The 25,386-nt window shown below is 24.9% G+C and overlaps 2 protein-coding genes across 2 annotated transcripts; one reads left to right on the forward strand and one right to left on the reverse strand.

Annotated features, from left to right (window-relative positions):
• The first annotated feature begins 9,651 nt into the window (after positions 1–9,651).
• On the forward strand, positions 9,652–13,849 carry LOC130974038 (probable amino acid permease 7). The gene is made up of 7 exons (XM_057898773.1): positions 9,652–9,727; positions 9,845–10,078; positions 10,189–10,282; positions 10,413–10,627; positions 11,939–12,072; positions 12,201–12,428; positions 13,448–13,849. Exons 1-7 carry the CDS (start codon positions 9,652–9,654, stop codon positions 13,847–13,849), a joined length of 1,383 nt encoding a protein of 460 aa, XP_057754756.1.
• Positions 13,850–17,868: 4,019 nt separating this feature from the next.
• On the reverse strand, positions 17,869–19,891 carry LOC130974046 (uncharacterized). Its single transcript, XM_057898785.1, is given in 4 exon segments — positions 17,869–18,217; positions 18,400–18,556; positions 18,650–19,183; positions 19,417–19,891. Coding segments are annotated over 4 exon segments (1,515 nt in total).
• Between the last annotated feature and the right edge of the window lie 5,495 nt (positions 19,892–25,386).

Consider the following 25,386-nt stretch of genomic DNA (forward strand, 5'->3'; position numbering starts at 1 on the left):
TCAATGAGTATTATTACCATGCATGCTTTATTATTACCAAACCTCATCACACATTAGATATTATGTTCCAAAACATTTAATTTGAAACTCATAAAAAATCAGGTAAATGATATGAACAAATAAAATGGGCTTCAATATAATATGATAGCCCTAAAAAAAGAAACGTTACATGTATGTTAGGTTTTGACAAAAAAAAAAAATGTAAATCGAAGTTAATGAATTTGATTTAACTTTCTTTCATATAAATCGAATTAAATAGTCATATTAGTGGTAAATCGAAATAGGTAGATTCGATTTATTAAAAAAGGATGTTGCAGTGTATAAATCAAAGTAAATGGTTCAATTTACTAAATAGGATACAACATCATATAAATTGAAGCTAATGAATTCAATATATATATATATATATATATATATATATGGTCAATGCTATAAATTGAAGTGAGAATAATTTTTTAATTCTTGTGCATTATAGAGGAACGATTAAGAAAAAACGTAAGAAGGAATAAAATTTACTGTTCTATTTGTTAAGCGTCTTTATCAAACCTTCTACGAATTTTATTGAGTTTCAGAATACTCTAAACCAAAAATTGAGACTGCATTGCATAAAGTTGATGGAAAAGTTATTTCATAGAATTTCGATTCTGTTGTACGAAATTGTGTGAAATACGACTCTTTTGTGATAGATAATGATAAAGATTTGCAAGTTTTGTTTCACTATCATCATTAATTTTCCAAGGTGAGGACCCATGAGTTATTGGTCAAGTTTAAAGATGTAGTCTGTAATTAACGAGGATCGAATTGGAACCCTCAATCTTTAGCAATGCCTGAAACCTCTAGTTCAATGTTCGTTGGTACCTCTTCATCTGTGCCTGTCATTGCACTTGAGACAGTTTTAATGACATCTTCATCCTTCACAGCTGATTTAAAACCGCAATGGTGATGGACAAATAGGTGTTAATCAAACATTAAATAATGCATGTCTTTTGGACAAAATACCCTAAACCCAAACAAATAAACTTATAATATTCATATCCCCAACAAAGTAAAAAAAAAAATCTAAGCTAAATCTACAATCACCTAAAACGGAAAATTCTAACAAAAAAAGTTTAATGTAAAATATTTTACAACTCCGAATCACTATTATCACAGACACTTTTAATTTAAATTAAATTCTAACTAAAATTTTAGTCCCTAGTTAATCTAACGTCTAAAACTTACAAATTCTAATAGAACCTCTAATTACTAGTCTAACTAACAGTTATTTATAATCACTATTCTAACTTGCAGTTGTAGTTTCAAAATTCTAACAAAATTCTAAATCATTACTTTAACTACCATTTGTAGTTTAAAATTCTAACTAACGCTTATAATCAAATACTCTAAGCACTTAATATTACTAACAACTCTGATTTATCTTGAAGAAAATAAATTTCACTCACTAACTTTTTCGTTAATACTTAACACTATCAGCAATATGGACAATTTCATCTAACTGGTAGATATGATTTGAGTTGTCCTCGATGTCTCTGCAGTTTTGAATCTTGTAGTATTGTTACCTAACTTTCTTCTCTTGGGTGTGGCTTAGGGGTGAAAGAAATTGTAAATTATAATTCGAAATAATTGAATTCAAATTATATATATAGACACACAACTAGTAAATCAAATCTACTTTATTCAATTTACATAGTACGTCATTTTCTATAAATCGAACCTAATCAATTTGATTTATTTTGGTCTATAAATGAAAGCATTTTGATTCGATTTACTTATTAGACTATTTCTTAAAACAATTTTTCATAATAAATCAAAGCTAATAAATTTGATTTATTAATATATCTACTAATTCGAATTCAATTGATTTGATTTACATTAAAAAAAATACAAATTAATTCAATTTATATAAATATACAAATGACTTCGTTTGATTCATATAGATAACTTTACCTAATGAAACAAGGCTTTATTATTATTATTATTATATAGATATACAAATGAGATATATCTCTAATATATTTATATTTTAAAAATTCATGTAATATTAACTTTCATTTCATTTATTTAGGTGTATTACCCTAAAAAATTCCTAATACATTTCTCACCTTTTCTCTCTTTCTAAAATACGTACTTGAGTACTATTATACCAATTTCTATATTCATATAACGGAATCACTATCCTTCAATTTCTAAATTCATAAGTAAAAACTAAAAATAACATTACATAATAAAAAACAACACTAAGTACATCTCAAGTCATGAATTAATAGTTCTATAGTTATAGTGTTAGAAATAACTCAAATAAAACAACAAATATATATGCACTAAATTTGTTCTTAAAATTAACACAACTTTTTCTCAAAATAAACAAAATATCCAAATTTTCTATTATTATAGATCCTACATTTGAATTTGAAGATTCTCATATAAATTGAGGAGGGAATTGAATCAATTTAAATTTGAATAAATAAGTTATGTAAAATTTTGTTTTTAAGAGATTATTTATCATTTTGTCTCTTGATTACGCAAAACAAAAAATACAAAAAATAAAAAAAGAAAAAAGTGAGGCCTCAATATATTATTATATTCTAGTTCGACAACGAAGTGTAATATGATTTACGTCTAGTTTCTATTATAATAATAATAAAATTTACACTATAATTAAAATAGATTACAATCATCAATTTCAAGAGATTCATACTCTTATAACTTATTTAAGCTATTGCAAACTTAATAAATCACCTAGATGTTAACCCAACCTAATTAAGAGAAAATCAAGTGCACTCTAATCTAGTATATTTTTAAAATCAAAATACTCAAATAAAGGTTAAATAGCTTTAGTATATACTACTCTCTTTATCTTTTCTATCTCTCAAAATAAGCTTAAATCTAAACTAAAGAAAAGTAAAAACACATTCAAAAAAAAAGTGACTATTTTTTTGTGATTTTCAATATATATGAATATAGTTATTTTTTTTCTTAATGATTTATCAATATATAAAACTTCATATTTCTTTTTTAATGTAAGAATAATTTTCTTTTTACATCAACTAGCCATTGCATCATTTATATTTGAAACTATTAACATTAATTGAAAAAATCTTTCCTTCTTTAGTTTCATCTAATGTGCAACAGCTTTTTTTTATATATGAATTAATTTTTATTTATTAAAAAAATAATTATGTGCTATTTTTGTTTGAATCATAAATTACTTAACTGTAATCTTTAATTGTTAATCTATTAATATTTATAATATTTATAATATTTATAATATATAATATATATATATATATATAATTATATTTATCGTTACAAAAACCAAATCAATTCTTGATTCAATAAAATTCTTGTTAATGCTATGTTTTCTTAATTTATATTATTATTTACTTAGTTAGATAATGAATTCTCTTTTTCCTATTAGTTTTATCCCACTAGGCTTTTCTTTTAGAAGGTTTTATGGATGCCTTTTCAACATTGCTGAATATGTTTATAAGTAGGTAAGGTGGATTCTTTTTGCTTTATACTTGCGTTTATATATGGCATTGTAATTATTGTGGAAAAAAATATCAACTTGGGTTAAAAGCTACCCGCCTACCACAAATTACATCAATTCTAAATTTTTTAATGAAATTTTCCACCAAACCAACCATCAGTTAAATGCTTTCATATAGAGGTCAATTAAGTTCATATTTTGTCGTTTAAAATTTTGAGTAAAGTATTATTTTGGATCTTAATATTTAGACTAAATTTTAATTTAATTTTTAATATTTTAAATATTTTATTTTAATTTATTTATTAACAATAATATTTATTAGAAAATTTAGATATTCGATAATATATTTCGTTGGATTAAAATTTTATTAATGTGTAATTAATAGGATCATTGGGCTAATATTATATATATATATATATATATATATATATATATATATATATATATATATATATATATATATATATTATCGTGTAATTTAATTACACGTATAATCTTATAATAACCTATAATAAATATATTGGAATATAATTTAGTCGTCTAATAATATATATATATAAAGAAATAATCATGGTCATGGTATAAAAATATATGTTAATAGCTGTAATTTATAATTATAATTATAATTAATATATATCAAATTAATTTAGTATTAATTAAAAGTTTTTTTTATCCTAAAACATATTAATTCTATCATTATTGCTATTAAATAAATGTACAATTATAATTAACATTATTTTACATAATCATAATACTACTCATAATTTTATTATTCTTATTATACCATTATTTTCATATAAATTTATGCTTTTAATAACTATTTATGAAAATTACCATGATTTGTAAATATTATATGTACACAAATATTAATAATAAGGAATACAATTTTTTTTTTTATGATTGTAGGCTAAAAAATAATTATATATGTATAAATAAATAATTATAATCAAGAAATAAATATATCCTATATATTAAAAAATATTAATTATAAAAAAAATTATAATCAAGAAATAATTAATATATATAACTTAAATATATTTACTTACAATTAATATGATACGTATACAAAAATAATAAAATATTTAAAATTATTTAAATAAAAATATATTATGAGAATAAAAAAGTTATTAATTACACAATTAATATACATATATATAAATAAAGAAACTACTATAATTTATGAAAATTATTACACATATGATAATATTAATAGAATAAAAAAATTATTAAATAATTACAGGCTAGAAAAATAATCATAATTAAAAAATAATTAATTTATGTGACTTAAATATATTTACGTATAATTAATATAAAAAATATTTGATAACAAAAAATTAGCCAAAACAACAAGAATTTGCCTTATTAAATATTTATTAATTATTGTAATAATTAATAAATATTAAATAAAATAAATTCTGACCTTTTTTATCTCCATAACATTACTAAATTAATATATATATATATATATATATATATATATATATATATATATAAAACAAAATAAGTATATCCTAAGAACAAGGAAACTATTAATTAAATAATTAATATATACATATACATAAATAAAGAAACTATTAATTAACAAAAAAATTGTATATTTTTTTATTTTAGGAATTAAATGTACATAATTATAACTATTTGTTCTGAAATAGATAATCAAATTAATTTCGTAATAATTAAATATTTCTATTTCTAATTTAGAGTAGATTAATCTTATACTATATAGTATATATGTCCTTTTAATATATTATGTAATTTTAAATTTTTATATCTAAGGTCTATATTTTTCTTAACAACTGTCATGATTACCAAATTATGTTCTAACGTTATGTTTAATATAATGTTAAATATAATTTTTTAATTAACTTTTTATTTATATTATTTTGTCCTTTTATTTCTTAATTTTTTTATAAATATGATTTTAATAAGAATTTTAAAACAACATTTGGACATAAAGTTTAAAAATTTAAGGTTAAAATAATTCGATTATAGAGAGTCAAACAATTTAAAATACATACACAAAAAATTCTAATTAAAATGGTTCTACTATTGATGAAAAAAAATATAAAATTGTATATCAATTTTAAATTAGTTTATTATTTTTTATTATTTTTAATTTTTTTATTGTGATATTATTTTTCAAGGTTTCGTATACAATGCATAATAAAAATCTCAGAAGTATTTTTATTTGGAAAAAAGATATCTAATAAAGAAAGTGATGCTATGGCCAATTTTAGCGTAGGTCAAAATAATATTAGGTGTCAACGAGACATGAATATGGAGTTTACTTAAGAAAGGATATCATTTTACATTTGGTCGAAGACTCTTTGATCCTAATAAATTTGTTTTGCTTTGAACCATACGAAAAAATACTCCAAAAAAAAAAGAGAAGATTCGTACTTAACAGGTGAGAGTTATATAATTCATATTAAATTTGTTTGTATCAATTTCTTTTGAATTTTTTTTAAGTAAATAACACATATTTTTAAAATTGCAGATATAATAGGTCTTTTAACTGGAAAAAGAAAATTAGAGGTCTCTAATGTTTCTTTTGATTTGTTAGAACTTGATGAGATATGGTAACTTAAAAAAATTGTGATAGTTTTATTAATTTTGTTTTTTAAATTTCTAGAAATGATTATGTTTCTAACTATTTTGTCGTCTTCATGCCGTATAGAAATAGATCTAAATTGATATACACATTATGAAAAAATTTTGCAAGATAGTTTATTGAGTATATACAAAATTACTCAAATAGATAGTATATTATTATATTACAATTTGAAAAGCTTAAGAATTTTGAATGTAAGTACTTATTTCTTTTATATAGTATTTATTGCTATATGTATATAACTATAAATTTTAAATAATATATTATTTTGTAATTTTTTTTCAGGAATAACGAAAATTTTGACTGTAACTATCTATTTCTTTTCTATAATATTTTGTAATTTTTATGTACGAATATTTATATGTGATACTTTTAAGAATTAAGAGCCAATAAAGAATAAATGTTTTAATTCAGAATCATAAAAGGATTTTTGAGAAGAATAAAACTCTACATTCAAGCAAAATGCTTATTCAAGTTTATCCAAATTATTGTAACTTTTCAAATCACGCGCTCCTTCTCCTTCTTTTCTGTTTCTTTCTCCTTCTCTTTCTCATTCTCCTCCTTCTCGTATTTCTTCTTCTTCTTCTAAATTTGCGCAGATTCTTCTTTTTCCCTTCTTCTTGTCCTCCTCTTTCTTCTTCTTCTTCTTCTTCCAAATTTGCACACGCATGTTTTTCTTCTTTTCTTCTTCTCATCATCTTAGAGATCAATTCAATTCAATTTAATTGAATACCTGCGTCTATTCAATTCAATTCATAATGAACCGAACATATTATTAAGGTGAAATAATTGTATAATACTAAATGAACGGAACATTATCCATTACATAAAATCAAATTCAAAACAGCTTTCTGCATAATGAACCGAATTCGTTATTAAAGTGAAACAATTGTATAGTACTAAATGAATGGAACATTATTTATTATATAAAATCAAATTCAAAACTGCACAATGAACTGAACACGTTATTAAGGTAAAACAATTGTATAGTACTAAATGAACGGAACATTATCCATTATATAAAATCAAATTCAAAACACCTGTGTCTACAATTTAGAGATTATCAATTCAATTCAATTCAGAACACTTGTGTCCATTCAATTCAATTTAGCAATTGCATTTCATTCAATTTGATTGAAAAAAATCCATTAGCATAATGTTGGTGTTGTTGGTGATAACGATAACAAAAGAGGAGAAGAAGAAGAGGAGAAAGAGCAGAAGAAGAATCTGCGTGCGTGAAGGAGGAGGAGGAGGATGTATGTGTGTAGTTGAAAGAAGCGCGGGAAAGGAGAAGAAGAAAAAGCGCGTGTAATGACACTTTTTTAATGAAAGTGGTTTTTGTTGGTGTTGGATCTATTTGAATAAACTTGGATGAAAAAATATTTGGATGTGTAATAATTCTGTTTTGAGAATTGTACGATTAATGTTGTGTATAGAGAAGTCTTTAATAAATTGAGATGATCAGATATTGTTTAATCAATTGGTATCTCTTTGTTGTTAATTGTGTTTTTTTTATAGTTTAATAAAAATTTATATATAATCAGTAGTTAAATTTTATTTGATATAGAAACAAAGATATAACTTATAGATATACAACTATTAATGTTAGAGACAAAAAAAATGTAAATATACATTTTAAAAAAAAATTAAGACATTAATTTATTACATATTATACTTTTTTAATTAATCTAATTATTTTGTGAATTTTTTTTGTTATATACTATTGTCTAGTATTCGTATGAATAAAAAAATAAATTAAATTTAATTTAAAATTAAATATATTAAAAAATATCTTTTTATTAAAAATATCTTAAATATACATAAAATATTAAATATTTTTCGTGTATCACACGGATAGGTATATACTAGCGACATTCTAAATTATTATTTAAATAAAATATTTCCTATTATAGAAGAATACAAAATTAAAGTGTGATTAATGTACATCTTCAAATTTGTTGACAAGATTTTGTTGCCTTCTTTTATACACGAAAAGATTAAAAAATAATAATTAAAAAATTTCACTCTTGTCAAATGTTCATTAATAGTAGAAACTTTATTTCATATTTTACGCATAAAGAAATTTAATTTTAATACGTTAATAATGAAAATTATTTTTATATTATTAATAATTAAAATTAAATTAAGAAATATAGTTATTTAATTAGTAATTTCAATGATCATTTATTTGGAATGCATCAATTTTGAAATAATAGGAGAGAAGAATAGTTAAAATAAATATTATACTCATAAAATAAAATTACAAATTACATTAAGCCAATTTAATTCGTAATTGGTGTGGGCCTGCACTTAATTAAGCTAAGAAACTTAATTAAGTTTAGCATCTTTTCTGCAATACAATATAATTATTCATATATTTTTTATTAATTTAAAATAAAAAAATATTTTTATAATATAATATTATAATTTTTATGATCAAATAGTCTAAAGTTTAATTTGTATTGATACAAAATATTCATGCAATTTTTTTTAAAAAAATTTAACATATATTTTATATAAATAATTAATTTGATGATTAATCTTTTACGTATAGATACATAACATGTTGAATAACTCCTAGTTTTGATATGATTTTTTTTTCCCTTTAAAAAATGTTAAAATTCACTACCGATGGGTTTTACCAAAAATAAAATGTGAATCTTGCTGATGTTTAAACGAAGATGGTAAAGTTACCTAACTTGCGTTTATTTTCAAGAATAGGATAAGATAAGACACTGAGAATAGAATAGGATAATATATTAATAAATACAGATATAAAATTTTGTGTTCTTATATTTTGTTTGGTGATAAATTAGAACAAATTATGAAAATTTAATTTATTCTTTTTTTTTTATTCAAAAAATTTGAGATGAAAAATATAATAATAAAAAATATAATTATGAAAAATTAACAAGAATAATGAAAGAAAAAATAAAAAATAAGTTGTGTCTCTTGTTAGTGTCTTTATATCCTTTCTGTTAGGATGGACACAAAATCCACTAATTTAGTATCTCTAGACACATTATCTCTATTCATGTCTCTTCTGTCAAACACGATTTTGTGTCTCAGTGTCCTGTCTATAAACAAATGCAGCCCTACAGACATGAATAATAATACGGATAAAACTCTTTTTTGGATTTATTTAATTTGTCCTCTAAAAACACATATTAAATTTGTAAATTAAAAAATTTTTTATTGAGAATATAAAAAATTAAGATTTTTAATATATTTATTAAATAAAAATATTTAAAATTTTTTTAATAATAAATTTATAATGAGCTCTTAAGATACATATTAGCTATTTTAAAAAAAAACATGTATCTACCAAAAATAAAAATAAAAATAAAAATAAAAACATTATTGAAGTTAGAAAAATGATAGCTAGCTCTCCATTACAATCTTAAATCGTAAACCCAAACTCAAATATAATTATAGTCAGCTCCTAATATCATCTCATGCAACTTCATATATAGTGCTCCACCTTCAATTTCTCTTTAATGTTCCAAGCTTAGGCCTAATCAAACTCCATAACCATAAGCTTGGTTAAAAGATGGATGTGATGAACTCTCTCCAAATAAGAAGCGGCACAGGTGCTTATGATGATGATGGACATGTCAAAAGAAAAGGTAAAATTTTTCTAGTATCATAACCAAATTCATTTTTCATTTTCTTCTAAATATCTCGAAACAGAGAATACAGAGACACTGAAATAGAGGCTAAATGTATCATAATTCATAACCCAGGAACCGTAAGTAGTGCTGTGGCTCATATCATCACGGCGGTGATCGGCTCCGGCGTTCTGTCTCTTGCTTGGAGCACTTCACAGCTAGGATGGATTGCAGGGCCAATTACCTTGCTCTGTCTTGCAATTATAACCTATGTTTCTTCATGTCTCTTATCTGATTGTTACAGAACTCCAGATCCTATAACTGGGAAAAGAAACTACTCTTACATGGATGCTGTTAGAGCCAATCTTGGTACTATCACAATTTTATATGGCAGTAATTGTTAATAATAATTTTAAAAGAACTACATTGGTAATTATAAATTATGATTTCACATGGTGTATATGTTAATTTTTTTTCAGGTAATAAAAGTACTTGGTTTGCTGGTTTCCTTCAATTTTTGGCCTTATATGGGACTTGTATAGCATATGTAATAACCACAGCGACTAGTCTAAGGTATATGAAATTTGAAATTCAATCCGTTAGGCATGAAATAATTTTACATCAATAAAAAAATATATTTTTTAATATTGACGGCTTGAATAGTCATTAAAAAGAACGGATGTGACTAACGGCATTTCTGCAGGGCAATTCTGAAATCAAATTGTTATCATAAGGAAGGACATAAGGCTTCTTGTGAGTATGGAGATAGTTTGTATATGGTGATGTTTGGGTTGGTCCAGATTGTGATGTCGTTCATACCAGATCTTCATAACATGGCATGGGTTTCAGTTGTTGCTGCAATTATGTCCTTCACTTATTCATTCATAGGACTTGGACTTGGCATCGCCACAGTTATAAGTAACCATCTCTTCTATTATTACTATTTAATGTCGATATAATCTAGAATCCATAGATTTTACCCCATCTCAATTAAGCGGGTGCACATCCATATGCACATGCGCACACAATCTTTTCTTGGAAAAAAAAAAAACAATATACGAAGAGTTTAATTTTAATACACTGACAATATGTAATTTTTAATATTTTATATAGTTGTTCAATTATATCTATTTTTTTGAATGAACATTCAGACAATATAAATATGAAAGATAGTTATTTTTACTTATATGATATTACATAATTGAAGTATAAAATCACTTTATACTAACCGTGCATTAGCATTAAATTCATATAAGAATTATACCCATAGTTGACTTTTGAAACCATTAATTTCATTCAAATTAATGCATTAATTAATTATTGGGTCATGAATTTCATTCAAATTAATGCATTAATTAATTATTGGGTTAGGAAATGTAGTGAAAAAAATATATATTGGAACAATTATTTTCAATTGTTGATAATATTATGATTTTTTTTTAACTGAAATTTAGTTTGATGGAGATTCAAATTTACTACTTAAAAAACAATCTAAATGCATGAATCTTTTTGGGTGTTATAAGAAATTCGAAATGGAGTCATAGGAGAGAGAAAAATCTAACTACTGTAGGTGTTACCAAATGAGTTATTCCTAAGTTTGGCTCTAAACGCATGAATCTGATGGATGATGTTGTAAACTCATTGTCAACACAAAAATACTTTATACATGTATTTAATTATATGATAGGAAACATTTTAAGTGCTCCGAAGAACACCGGTGCACCAGTTATTTTAACCGTTGATTTTAATTAATATATATTATATATATTTTTTATAATTCAAATCAACGGTTAAAATAATTGGTGCACCGGTACTTCCGGTGCACTTGAAATGCTTCTTATATGATATTATATTTAAAAAATATAACTAATAAACATTTTAGATTGTGAATAGATCTTCTCAATTTAAAAAAAAAATTGTCAAGCATAATCTTTTACTATTTAACATCTTTTTTCATATATATTTTTTAATTTCACTTTTTTAAGTGTATAGTAAAAAATCATTTTACAACAATATTAAAAAAAAAATTGAGAGATCCATTCCTTGGTTAGAGATAATTTGATTTGATAACTTTAATCAAATAACAATGTATGATTGGAGCCAATGAGTTATATCTCAAGTGACATAATCTTCTCATACTCATTTAAGAGGTCGCCGGTTCGAGTCTTTCTATCTTTGGTGAAAAAAAAAAAAAAACAATGTATGATTGGAATTTGATGACACTTACAGAAAATGGAAGAATTATGGGTAGCATAACAGGGGTAGCAACTAATAACGTTGCAGACAAAATATGGCTAGTGTTTCAAGCACTTGGCGACATCGCATTCTCTTATCCCTACTCTATTCTCCTCCTTGAGATTCAGGTATTTCATATTCAAATTAGGTAGTAATTATTACTTATGTACTTATTAGTGGTTGGTACCACTTTTGAAAAAAAGAAGCAGCAATTTAATGCTGAAATTAAGAAAATGTTGAATTTTGTTGTTACAAGGACACACTGAAGTCTTCTCCACCGGAAAACCAAACCATGAAGAAGGCGTCCATGATTGCAATCTTGATCACAACATTCTTCTATCTCTGTTGCGGATGCTTCGGATACGCCGCCTTTGGAAACTCTACGCCGGGAAACCTGCTCACTGGGTTTGGCTTCTATGATCCTTTCTGGCTTGTTGACATTGCTAATGTTTGCATTATTGTTCATTTGGTTGGAGGGTATCAGGTACCTTTATTGCTAATTTTGAATTTAACTTTGTTACAGTATTAGTGTAACTTTACAGTATTAGTGTAACTTTACATAGACAATAGCCGCGGTTGTATATTGTGCATCAACAAAAATAACTAATCTTTAAATACATTACTTAAAACCTGTGAAGCACAGATACTTTGCTGAGTTGCTGTGTGTCGGACACATTTTAGACACGACACTCACTAACACTCGTCCGACACACGTGTCTGTTGTATCCAACTGTGTCTTAGTAAAAAAGAAAAAAATTCTTCTTCGAACACATTTGGACACACCTAAATACTATCACGTGTCAGCGTGTCCAGTTTTATTCTTAACCAATATTCTTAAATAATAAAATATTTTTTATTATTTATTAAAATAAAAAATATTTTAAATACTTTATATAATTAAAATAAAATATTAAAAATAATTAAAATTTTTAATATCAATAAAATATCAAAATATAATTATAATTTAACTGAAAAATACTTTATATTTTATATATATACGTGTCCCCATGTCATATAAGATTTTAAAATTCGCGTATCGACGTGTCATGTGTCGTGTCCGTGTCTGTGTCCGTGCATCATAGCTTAAAACGTATAAATATAATTGGATAATTGTATAAAATTATTTTAAGCATCAAAACTAAAAGTGTATTTGGAAAGCATTAAAGTGAGAAAAGAATTATATTACTATTAAGAAATGAATTTTAATTCTATTTTAAATTTAAATTAATGATTTGGAACAATTAATTGCATGAATGAAATAAATTTTGTGTTCTTTATTAATTTATTCTTGTAGTATTTTATTTGTCTTTTTTTATTTGTTTATTAGAGACAATTTTAACATTTCAATCTTTTGTAATAATAGAATTACAAATTACATCTTTTTTGGTATGATTTAGTTTGAACATTAACGTGCGAATTGAAATTCGTTTGAGAATTGAAAATTACACTCTTTACCATTATTTTTCTTCATGCAACTTAATTAATTACTGTTGTTCTTAACAGATTTATTGTCAGCCAATATATAATGTAGCTGATAGATGGAGATCAAGAAAGTTCCCCAACAATGGTTTTGTGAACAATTTCTACAAAGTGAAACTACCCCTTTTGCCCACTTTTAACTTCAATCTTTTCAGGTTCTGTTTCAGAACAATTTTTGTGATTTCAACCACAGGAGTTGCAATTCTTTTCCCTTACTTCAACCAAGTTCTTGGAGTTTTAGGAGCCATAAACTTTTGGCCATTGGCCATTCTTTTTCCAGTGGAGATGTACTTAGTTCAGAAAAAAATTGAAGCATGGAGTAGCAAATGGATTGTTCTTAGGATATTTAGCTTTGGTTGCTTTCTTGTGACCTTAATGGGGTTTGTGGGCTCACTTGAAGGAATCATAAGACAGAAAATTCATTGAAAGGTTTATTAGGTCACTCTATTCAATAATACATCATTTCTTTTGTGTGAGAATAAATTAAAATAAATATTAGGCAATTAAATAATTTTTTCCTAAATAATTATTTTGTTGTTGTTAATATTAGGCAATTAAAATAAATTCCTAATTCTAGTTAAAATATTGATTAAAAAAATATTACTTTTGAAGTTTTGCTTTTGCATTAACTAATTAATATTACCGAATATAAACTATAACCCTAAATAATTAAAAGAAAAATATTTCAACTCATTGTATTTAAATAATATTTAATTTTAAAATATAAAATATTATTATTATTATTGAGAAGAAAAATTAATCGTAAATGTCTCATCATTAACATTGAGAACCATATATCCTAGATAGTGGATTCCTCTAAATTTTAGCATCAAAATTCAAAAGTAATTGAGAAAAATTGCACCAGATTAATACATGAATAGGATTTTTTATTTTTAATATTGGAGTGATAGTGGTATTTTTTTAAAATGTAGATTTTTTGGGTGTTATTCTCAAATATAGAATTGTTTAACTAAAGAAGCAGAAATCGAACCGTCCAATTTATTAGAGATACAAAAATTGGACCATCCGATTTGTAGAAATACAAAAATCAAACTGTTCAATTTATATTAAAAAAATTAAAAAATTTAAACTACAAAAATCAAATCTTTCAATTTATATACTTTTTACAATTTTAAAAAACACAAAAAATTATAATATTAAAATATATCACATTTTTACCTCCATAACAATAAAAATTAAACACATGAATAGTTGAATACATATGTTATCATGGTACGCAATAGAAGGCTAAAAAATCAGAAAAGCTGACTACAAGAGTCTTGTCCTGTGATAATTGGTATCCATGTCTAGAGTAAGGCTTTATTTTAATATAAAAAAATAAAATAAAAATAAATAAAAAAATAAAATTATTTATATGTTATTTGAATAAAAAAAATTAATAAAATTTTTTTTGTTTGAATGAAAAAAAAATAAAATAATATAAAATTATATTAATATTCTTATTTATATTATATATTATATGTAAATTATAATTTATTAACAAGTAAGATAAATGTGTAATTGTATTAATGTTTCTCATATTTTTTTCTATTTTCATTTTATTTTTGGGATGAAAATAAAAAATTTACTTTTTCATTTATTTTTTCTCCTTCTATTTTTTTCTCTTTAAATTCTTCCAATTCAAAGAATGTGTAGATGAGTACATAGATGAAACTATGAAAATGACTAACTGACTAAGTTAAATTAACAAAATCAGTCACTAAAATATACGAAAATTTAGCTCATCAAGATATTTATGAAATTTATTACTTAAACTGTTAATTTACTTAATTTGATGATTATTTAATATAACAATAAAATTGAATCGTCCAAACCGTTCAAAATGAAGAGAGGTCTAAGAGAAAAAGATTCTATATCTTTATTTTTATTTGTTTTTGTTATTAATTTATTGCACGGGATAGTAAAAGAAACAGTCAGAAATGAGCGTATAATTTCACTATTAGTTGGGAGAAATAATATTAAACTGTCACATTTTTTTTGTATATGATATTATTTGTTTTGTCCACCAAAGACAAAAACGGTTTTAAATTATAAGAGGCTCTTGCAGTGTTTTGAATTTATGTCGAATTAGAATATTAACTTTGACAAGTCAAATTTGATCTCGTTTAATTGTGAGCCGGAGTGGGTGACAAATATGTGTGGGTTACTAGGATGTACAGAAATTATTCTATCTGTAAGATACCTAAGAATCTCCTTAGGAGCGAATCCTAGACTAGTGAAGACCTGAAAATCGATTATAGATAAGGTGAAAGAGAAGTTCGATCTTTGAAAAGCGAAGATACTCAATAAAGTTAGAAAGTTAGTTCTTATCAAATCTGTGCTTAATAACTTATCAATCTACTATCTTAGCTTATATAAAATGTTGAAGGGAGTTGCAGAGAAGCTTATTGCATTGCAAAAGAGATTTTTATGAAGTAAAGAGGATGATAACAATGATATGCCTCTTGTAAAATAGAAAATGGTGCAGGCGCTGAAAAATTTAGGTGGATTGGTAGTGGGAGATGCGGTGATTAGGAATACATCGCTTTTGTTTAAGTGGTAGTGGCGTTTTTTAAAAGAAGATTGTCCTTTTTGAAAGACGATTATATGTTCTTCTAAGGATTTGAATCCCAATATAATATTATCAAATCAGTTACTACTTTTAAGAAGTGATTTATGAAAAGATATCTGTCAATTGAATTTCAAGGAACAACATGTGAAAGACAAGATGATTAGTGGACTGTTTATGAAAAATGGGGATGGGAGAAGAACTCAATTTTAGAAAGATAATTGGTTACAGGGTGGGCCTTTTAAAAGGAGTTTTTCGAGACTTTTTTCTATTTCAAACTAGTAAGGATCTGTTATAGGAGATTGTGGATTTCGGTATGGGTTAGAGTGGATATGAAATTTTCATTGGAAGAGAGAGTTGTTCCAATGAGAGTTGGTAATTGTTAACCAACTTCATGAAAAGTTAAAGCCAGTTAAATTATCAATTGGTAGAGAGGACATAGCAGTGTAAAAATTTAATAAAAATATTTTTTTTTACTGACTCCTTTGTGCAGGTGTTGCAAATAGAGATTATTTCGGAGGAAGTCACAAGTTATAGTTTCACTAGTTCAATTTGAAGAGGTTTGGTCCTGCTAAGAATTGAGATTTTTGCATGATTTATTTTAGTGAAAAGGATGAATATCAAAGAGAGACTGAGTAGATTAGAAGTCATTCATCAAAGTGATAATATTTGTGTTCTGTATAAAAAAAAATGTAAAATTTGTTCATTTATTTTTTGTTGTGAATTTACTTGATAGGTGTGGTACACATGATTGATATACTTTGATAGAACTTGAGCTATATTGAGTATGATCAAAAAATTATTTGAGAGTTTGATAGGATTGCAAGACAGAAAATATGAGTAAAAAAAGTAGTTGATTAAATTCTTTGCAGTAATTTAAAATATATGGCTGAAACGAAATGCGAAAAATTTTCAAAATAAAGAGAATAGCGTTGAGAACATTAAAATGAGATCGTTGTTGAAATATAAAAAATAGTGTGATATTGATCTATTTGATTGTTAATGACGATGACATAAATGACAATAAATTTAGTCATGTTTATGTTATTTTTACTTTTATTATATAGATTATATTTTTTTGAGTTATTCTATTTTAGTGTGTTAAAATTTAAAAAGATAAAGTATAGATTTTTATTATATATTTTATAAATAAAACCAAAAATATAAAAAATTAAAAATATAAAATTTATATTATATTTTTAATTATAAAAATTGAAAGAATTCATTCTAATAATAAAAATCGAAGGAAGTACCTTTCACCAAGTAGCTGGACATCGACCTTTTTTTATTGTTTTGGTCAACAAAAGGCGTCAGTCATATTTAGTTGTTTTTATTGGGCTTTTAATGGACACCAAGAACGTATCCAGAAAACCAACGGACAAAAAGAAGAATAAAATAAAAAATCTATAGTTTTTATTGGTCCGTTTAGATTATCTCTATTAGAAAACTCATTCTAATCTCTATTTATGACTTATCTATCATAAAAAGTAATTAAGGTTAGTCAATTTTTGTGTCATAAATAGTACATAAAAATTTAAAATATCTCTCTTTTCTCCATAAGAAATAACTAACTTATTTTTTATTGTGGTCTTACTTAATTAATTAATTAAAGTAATTAAAATTAATATATTTACTATTTTTTTATAATAATATTTTTAAATTTATAAATTCAAAAATAATTTACTGTTAAAAAATATTGATATTAAAAAAATCATATATAAAAATAATACACAATATATAATTCGAAGTTACACTAATTTATAAAATTATTTAATATAAAAAATATAGTTAAGCTTTACAGTTAACGACAAGTATTGTGAAATTGCTATATATGTTCAATCAAGTTCTCTTTCAGCTATCTATACTGCTGCCTATTTCAAAGTTGGGCATTTCTTTGAAGAAATTGATGGTATGATGCAAAATCTTCTTCTCCCAACTGAGGTTGTGATAAGCTGCTTTCGACATCGTCATACTCTAAGTTTTGAGCAAAACTTTTTGCATAAGTGTCTTTTTCATCCTCAACAATCATATTATGCAATATAATACAAGCTCTCATTATGTTTGCAAGTTTCTTCTTTTTCCAAAAGCGCATTGGACCACATATAATTGCAAAGCGTGCTTGCAACACTCCGAATGTTCGCTCTACATCTTTTCTTTGCCCTTCTTGGTATTGTGCAAATAACTTACGTTTTTTTTCTTGTGGCTTTGAGATTGATTTGACAAATGTGGCCAGGGGCGGATCTAGAAAAAATATTAGAGGGGGCTAAAATTATTTACACAATAAAATAATATTAAAATAAAATTTGGAGGGGGCTAAACTGAAATTTACATATAATTTACATGTAAAAAATTAAAATTAGGGGGGGCCGTTGCCCCCCTTTCCCAGTATGTAGCTCCGCCCATGAATGTGGCCCATTTAGGATAAATACCATCTGCTAAATAGTATCTCATAGTATAATTATTACTATTAATAGTGTAATTTACCTCCGGAGCACGGTGGTTTAGAATATCATCGAACACTAGAGAGCGATCTAACACGTTGATATCGTTATTTGAACCAGAAACTCCAAAGAACGTATGCCATATCCAAAGGTTTGAAGATGCTACAACCTCAAGTGCTATGGTTGCAACCCCACGATAACTACTCATGTACATACCTTTCCACGCCTTTGGACAATTTTTCTATTGTCAATGCATGCAGTCAATGCTACCCAACATGTCAGGGAAGCCACGACCCTCCGCCATTTGTAGCAGGCGTTGTACGTCATTTGGTTTGGATTTTTGCAAGTATTCATCCTCGAACACCAAAATGACACCTTCAACAAATTTTTCCAAGCATTCAATTGTAGTGCTCTCACCTATGCGCACATAATCATCAACAGCATTAGCTCCTACGCCATATGCTAACATGCGTATCGCAGCGGTACATTTCTGGACTGATGACAAGCCTTTTCTTCCAGTTGCATCAACCCTCTGTTGGAAATACGGATAGACGTTTGAGAGAGCATCTACTATCCGAAGGAACACATGTCTTCTCATTCGAAATCTCCTTCGAAAAATGTCAGCATTATATACCGGTTTATCTGCAAAGTAATCTTGAAAAAGGCGATCATGTCCTGCTTCTCGATCTCTATTGATCCATCTACGAGTAATTGGGATAGAGCTTCTATCGATATCTTCTTCTTCTGAATCTTGGAGTAAACACGCATCGATCCAATTATCTATGACTGTGTTATCTTATACCATCGTTTCTTACATGCAACTACCCCCCTTGTCATGTCGGAGCAAAATTCTACACAATAGCTATAAATTCGACTCCAAAATATTTTTCCCTTTTGATCGGTACCAACTACATGGTCAGTTGAAACATTTAAATATCTACTTATCAGCATCTCATCCTCTTTTCAATGCCAGTGTTGAATACTATCTTGCCTCCGATCTTCAATATCATCATCATTAAGGTCGATAGCATCTAATCCACGAGGGTTGGCAAAATCTGAATATTGAAAATTTGGACTAGATTGTATAGGAGTCTGAGAGGATGGATTAGAAGAGCCACCAACACCAGATGAGTTATGTCTTGATGCACTGAATTGAGTTGGAAACGGCAAGAAAGTTGGAGTAACATTTCCGATAGAGGGGTTAAATATGGACGAAAATGAAAAATGGGGTGTTTGTGAATTTTGATTTTGCGGTTGGAATATAGGAAACTGATTATTATAAGGAGCTTGAAAATTGAAATTAGAAAGATTTTGTGGATTTGGATTTTGAAATGAATTTGGTAGTGTGAAGTTTTGATTTGAAACTTGAGAGTTTGAGGTTTGAGATTGTTGGGTATTTGGAATTTGAGAAAAGTTTTGTAAGTAATTGAAGAAAGATTTGAGTTGGTTTGGATCCATTTTTTCGAACAAAAAATAATAGTAGAAGAACTTTGATTTCGTAAACTTGGAAGAAGATAAAGAAGAGTAGTAGATAGTGTGAGAATAGAAGTGTATCTAAGTGGTATATATAGAATAACAAAATATTAATTTATTAATAATAACAGTAACATAATAACAGCTAGTTTCTAATGGCTAATATTACAACGGCTAGTTTTACAATGGCTAATTTAATATAATAATATAAATATAAATAATATTTAATATTAATTATGATATAAATAATTAATTAAATAAAAATTTAATTATTTAATCTAATTAATTATTATAATTATTAATAAATTAATTATAATTTAATTATTTAATTAATTATTATTTAAATAATTAATATAAATTATTAATTAAATAAAATTATAATTATTTAATTTAATTAATTATTATAATTTAATTATAATTTCATATAATTATTTATTTAATGGCAAGTTACCATTATTGTCCTTGAGTCCCTCTGAACAGGGACTCCTCTACCTTAAATTTCGTGAGGGAACTGTTTCTCTACTTTTTCAATGATAAGTTTATCAAAGTATCAAAAAAAAATTGAATGGGATCAATCATTGGAGGTGCTCTAAGGTCTTCTTAGACCACGTTTGATTAGTGTTCGTGAACAGTAGTGCATATATACTATTTGGTTAGTTAAGACGCTGAATATTTTACAATAAAGATAAATACGAGTATATACAAATACACAAATTTTGTGTAGTAAATTAAAGGTAAGACATGCAGATACAATACACGAGACAAATTATTTTTATTTTTATCTCTTATTATCCAAAGACCCAGATCCTTCTTTTTTCTTTTTCACTTTACGCTTTTTCTTCATGTATGATGTATTCTTTTTTCTTCTTCCTCCTTTATTTTTTTGTGTTGTTCTTTCCTTCCTCTTTTTTTTTGGCCACCACTCTTTGTGTCTCTCTTCTTTATCTCTATTTATTCTCAAATTTGAGTTTATCTTGTTTGTTGTTGCTCACGACGTATCACTATTGTTATTTGTTCGGTGACGCAACTGTGAATATTACTGGATTCATCTTTTTTACTTGCTACGATGGGTCACTACACGTTCTTTTCTCGTTATTTTTTTCCGTTTTACCATTCTGTATTATACAATCTATCTTAATTTTTGTCTCACGATTGATATGTTCTTTTTATTTCTTTTCTATTTATTAAAAAAAATGATGTTCTTGCTTTTTTTTTATTATTATTATTTTTTGATAATTGATTTTTAATAATGTGTGCAATGATAAATCCATGGTAATAGAAGAGATGATTACTGACAACGAATGATAAATAATTTTTTTTAAAAAAAAGTTTATTATAAAATTAAAATAAATTTTTTATAATTTTTATTGTATCTTATTCAATTTTTATCAAAAATAATATATATATACTAATAATTTATATTTATGTCTCAACTTATTAATAAATCAAACGTTGCCTTAATGGACAATAATAACCTGTCAGTCATATTTAGCCAAAATGAGACTTTTACCTAGTAAAGCTGTAATTCTATAGTTTTGGACTCCAACCCCGTTCCAATACCCAAAAAAAAAGTTTAGTTTATACAAGCTCATCTCATTGGTCGAATCGTTTAAATAAGAGTTGAAATTTTAAATTTCATCTTATATGTTGTAATCTATTGATAAGTGAAAAATTTTTAAATAAAATTTAAATTTACGATAACTTAATGTTTAACCTATCAAATTAAAAAATACTATTATTCGTAAAAAATAATATATATATATATATATATTAATTAGCTATAGTAACTATATAAATATCATTAAAATCAAAATCATATTTTTTTAATTTTTAAATTATAAAATATTATTAAATAATAAAATAAAATTATCTTAATTTTAACAACATTTAAATACTATGATTACCAGAATATACGCACGCACCATAACATGCATTATAATTTTTTTGGTGACTTAACATGCATTATAATTAAACATTAACAAAACACGCTCATCCTATTTTCGTAATTAAGAATTACTGTTTCATGAACATGCTTAAGTTTAACATTCATACTTGATTACTCAAATCTACTTAATCCAAATAGGGTAGAATAATTAAAAATATTTTAATTTTCTTTTTCCACTTTCACAGAATTCATGAAAAACGAAACTAAACGACGATGAACACTCTGACTTGGCAATTGAAAACTACAATTCCGTATCGCAGTGAAACATAATTTCATTAATTTGAGATTTTTGTTTTGCTTTGTTGGTAATTTTGAAGAACTTGTCACTGAAAGGGTCCCATTAACATTACATAATTTGTGACCTAAGATAACACGTTGGAGTTGGAGATCCCTATCAGAAACTGAAAACCTCTATCATTAGAAGCCAAATTCAAAACTTTGATCTTACAAATAAATTGAAAAAAAAAAATTCCAATCATTCACCTATATCTGAAGTAAAAGGCAAACTATTTACTATTTTTTCACTATTTTGTTAGTTTCTGTATACATATGAGGAACAAAGACGCTTATTTTTTTTGTGTGTAAAAAAGAGGGATGTATCTCAGAATGATGTGAAAAGAGATGAGTTTTTCGTTGTTATTATATAAATTGGTGCCTTAGATTTGTTTCATTTAAACCAACAATCACAAATTGATCGATTTGTGTTTTGGAAAATAAAAAAAATTTAATGTTGATCGGACTGTCGGATTTTTATTTTTGAAAATAAAAAATACAAATCGGACATTTCGGTTTATAGTTTATTTTATTCTTCAAACAAATCGGACTCTCTGATTTGTAATTTATTTTTTTCTTCAAATAAATCAGACCGTACGATTTGAATAATACCAATAAAAAAAATCATATTAAAAAAAACATTCTATTTTCTAACAATAATGTATTACATATGTATTTAATCAATATAAAAAAATAGCCTAAAACTAAAATTTTACATAAAATAAAAAAACAATATGAAACATGAAATGGTAAACATTATTTATAAACTATTTTTTCAGGTTAAATTATATTAATGATTATATTAAAATTGAACTAGATCCCTAACATCATTTTTCAGATTAAATCTATTCAATTCTATCAATTCTTATATTAAAATTGAACTCTTAGATCCTAACTTACAAAAATAGATGATTAAACTAAAGTATAAAATTTTGAAAGAATCTATTGTTGAGATTCAAAACATGGGATCCGATGACTGTGATCAGAAAGTATGTGAAGAGCCTTGAGGTTCATTGAATTAACACTATAGCCACCAATTATAATTATTATTAATTATGATTGTTGATTGACAAAGAATATGGTGACGAGGCAAATAATGCCACATCGTACAGCAGACAAAACAAATTGATAAGGAACATCAACCAATGAGCATGTTCCAGGTTTTAACATGTTTGAATAGCATTTATAAAGGATAGATGCTTCTGCAATGTTCCACAATCATGAAGAAGAGAAGTGAAACATTAATTCTAGATTTTGCAATTCTTCATATTTCGGTTATTATTAACGGCTTCATTTTCTGTTTATATATGTTTGATCTTCATGGAATTCCCAAATGTGTCTAATAATATATAGGAGCTTGGGTTTGGACATTTATAATAATGTTTAATGTTTGATACTAATTCCATTTAAGCTTAAATAAATTTATAATCATCATAAAATGAGTTAAATTTTGATTTTAGTTCCTACTAAATCCTAAACATATTTTAAAGTTTTTATTTTAATTTTTATTGTTAATCTTTTTTTCTCAAAGACAGTAGGTTATTTTATTTCAAATAAAAAAAAATATTTTGTCCAAAATTTAAAATTATACAAAAAAAGGTGAAGTTCTTCTATCTTTCGCTTAAATAGTAGCGAGACATAGTAAAAAGAATGAAATTAAAAAAAAACAAAGTTAAAATTAAGTTGGAGTTTCAGTAGGTAAATTTATAAGTTTCTGATTTTGTTTGATAGCAATTGCTAGAAATTTTTTAAAATTCATAGATTGGCGTTCGAACATTCTTCCATACTTTTTTTTATATATGCCAGACAATAATCAAAGTAAAATAAATCTGAGTTCTTATTCACATATTGGTAATCCGAAATAATAATTTAGAGTCTCCACCAATTAGATACACTATTAAATTCTTGCTCCAAATTTTTAAAGCATCTAAATAATTGAAGATGTAATATAATAAGAATTCTAGTTCAACGTTACAAATAGAACAAATTAATAATAAAATACTTGAAAATCGCTGATTTATGAACGGCAAAACTTTTATTAATTTATTATGCTAAATGCTTACATGAACATGATGATATTATGGATAAGAATGAAAATTGAGTCTAGTGTGATGGCCAAGCTGGATATTGAATGATCACTTAATCCATTAACAATCGAAGTTAATTTTAAAATTTAATTGTGATTTATTGTAAAACTTCAAATGGATTTAAATTCACAAATTGGTTTAAATATCAAAAACATAATTAAAATCCTTCATGAATACAAAATTATTATATATTTTTGAATATTTATAGATATTATTTTACACACTCTATATAAAGGTGTGTATAATAATAATAATAATAATAATAATAATAATAATAATAATAATAATAATCAAATATATTTATAACAAATTAATTTTTTTTAAAATTTTAAATATATAATTTTATACGATAGATAATTGGTGATTGATTTTTTGTATCTATATATATAGTATAATTAAACATAATTGATATAATAACACCACATGCACAACAAAAATACTCCACCCAATAAATAAGGGTAATTTATATAGATAAATTAAATAAAAAATTACATAAATATTTTAAATCGATTTTCGTTACATGTATGTTTTATTTGATTCTTTATGTAAATTGAATTTAACACTTTTTTTAATGCAAATATTATTTGATTTATATATATATATATATATATATATATATATATATATATAGTAAATTGAATCAAGTTAATATTACATAAAATAATTTTGTAGTTATTTTAATATTTTTTAATTATATAAAATATTTAAAATAAATTTTATTTCAATAAAGAATAATATATTATTTCTAAATTCATTTCAAAAATACATGTTAAGAATAAAACTAGACATTTCGATACGTAATAGTATTTAGATATATTCAAGTGAGTCCGAAATTTTTTTTTATTTTTTATTAAGATATAGTTGAATATGACAGACATGTGTATCGAACAAATATCGACGAATCTAAAATGTATCTGACACAATAATTCATAAAATGCTTCTGTTTTATAGCTCTTAAATATGTTAATTATTTATATTAAATTTAATTAAAATAACATTAAATCTATTAAAAACTAAAATAAGATATTTAAAATATTAAAAATTAAATTAAAATTTAACCAAAATTTTGATACCGAAATATTACTTTACTCTAATAATAATAATAATAATAATAATAGAAGAAAGCGCAACGCAACCATAAGGAATGATAAGAGAAGAGATGTTAGTATAGTATA

Source organism: Arachis stenosperma, chromosome 1, assembly GCF_014773155.1.
Source record: "Arachis stenosperma cultivar V10309 chromosome 1, arast.V10309.gnm1.PFL2, whole genome shotgun sequence".
In the NCBI taxonomy this organism is placed as follows: Eukaryota; Viridiplantae; Streptophyta; class Magnoliopsida; order Fabales; family Fabaceae; genus Arachis; species Arachis stenosperma.

Bases quoted from the DNA above. Each gene is read 5' to 3' on its own strand.
- LOC130974038 (XM_057898773.1), top strand. From the start codon at position 9,652: ATGGATGTGATGAACTCTCTCCAAATAAGAAGCGGCACAGGTGCTTAT. The intron at 12,073-12,200 runs GTATTTCATATT...TGTTGTTACAAG, and splicing joins TTCTCCTCCTTGAGATTCAG to GACACACTGAAGTCTTCTCC. The intron at 12,429-13,447 runs GTACCTTTATTG...TGTTCTTAACAG, and splicing joins ATTTGGTTGGAGGGTATCAG to ATTTATTGTCAGCCAATATA.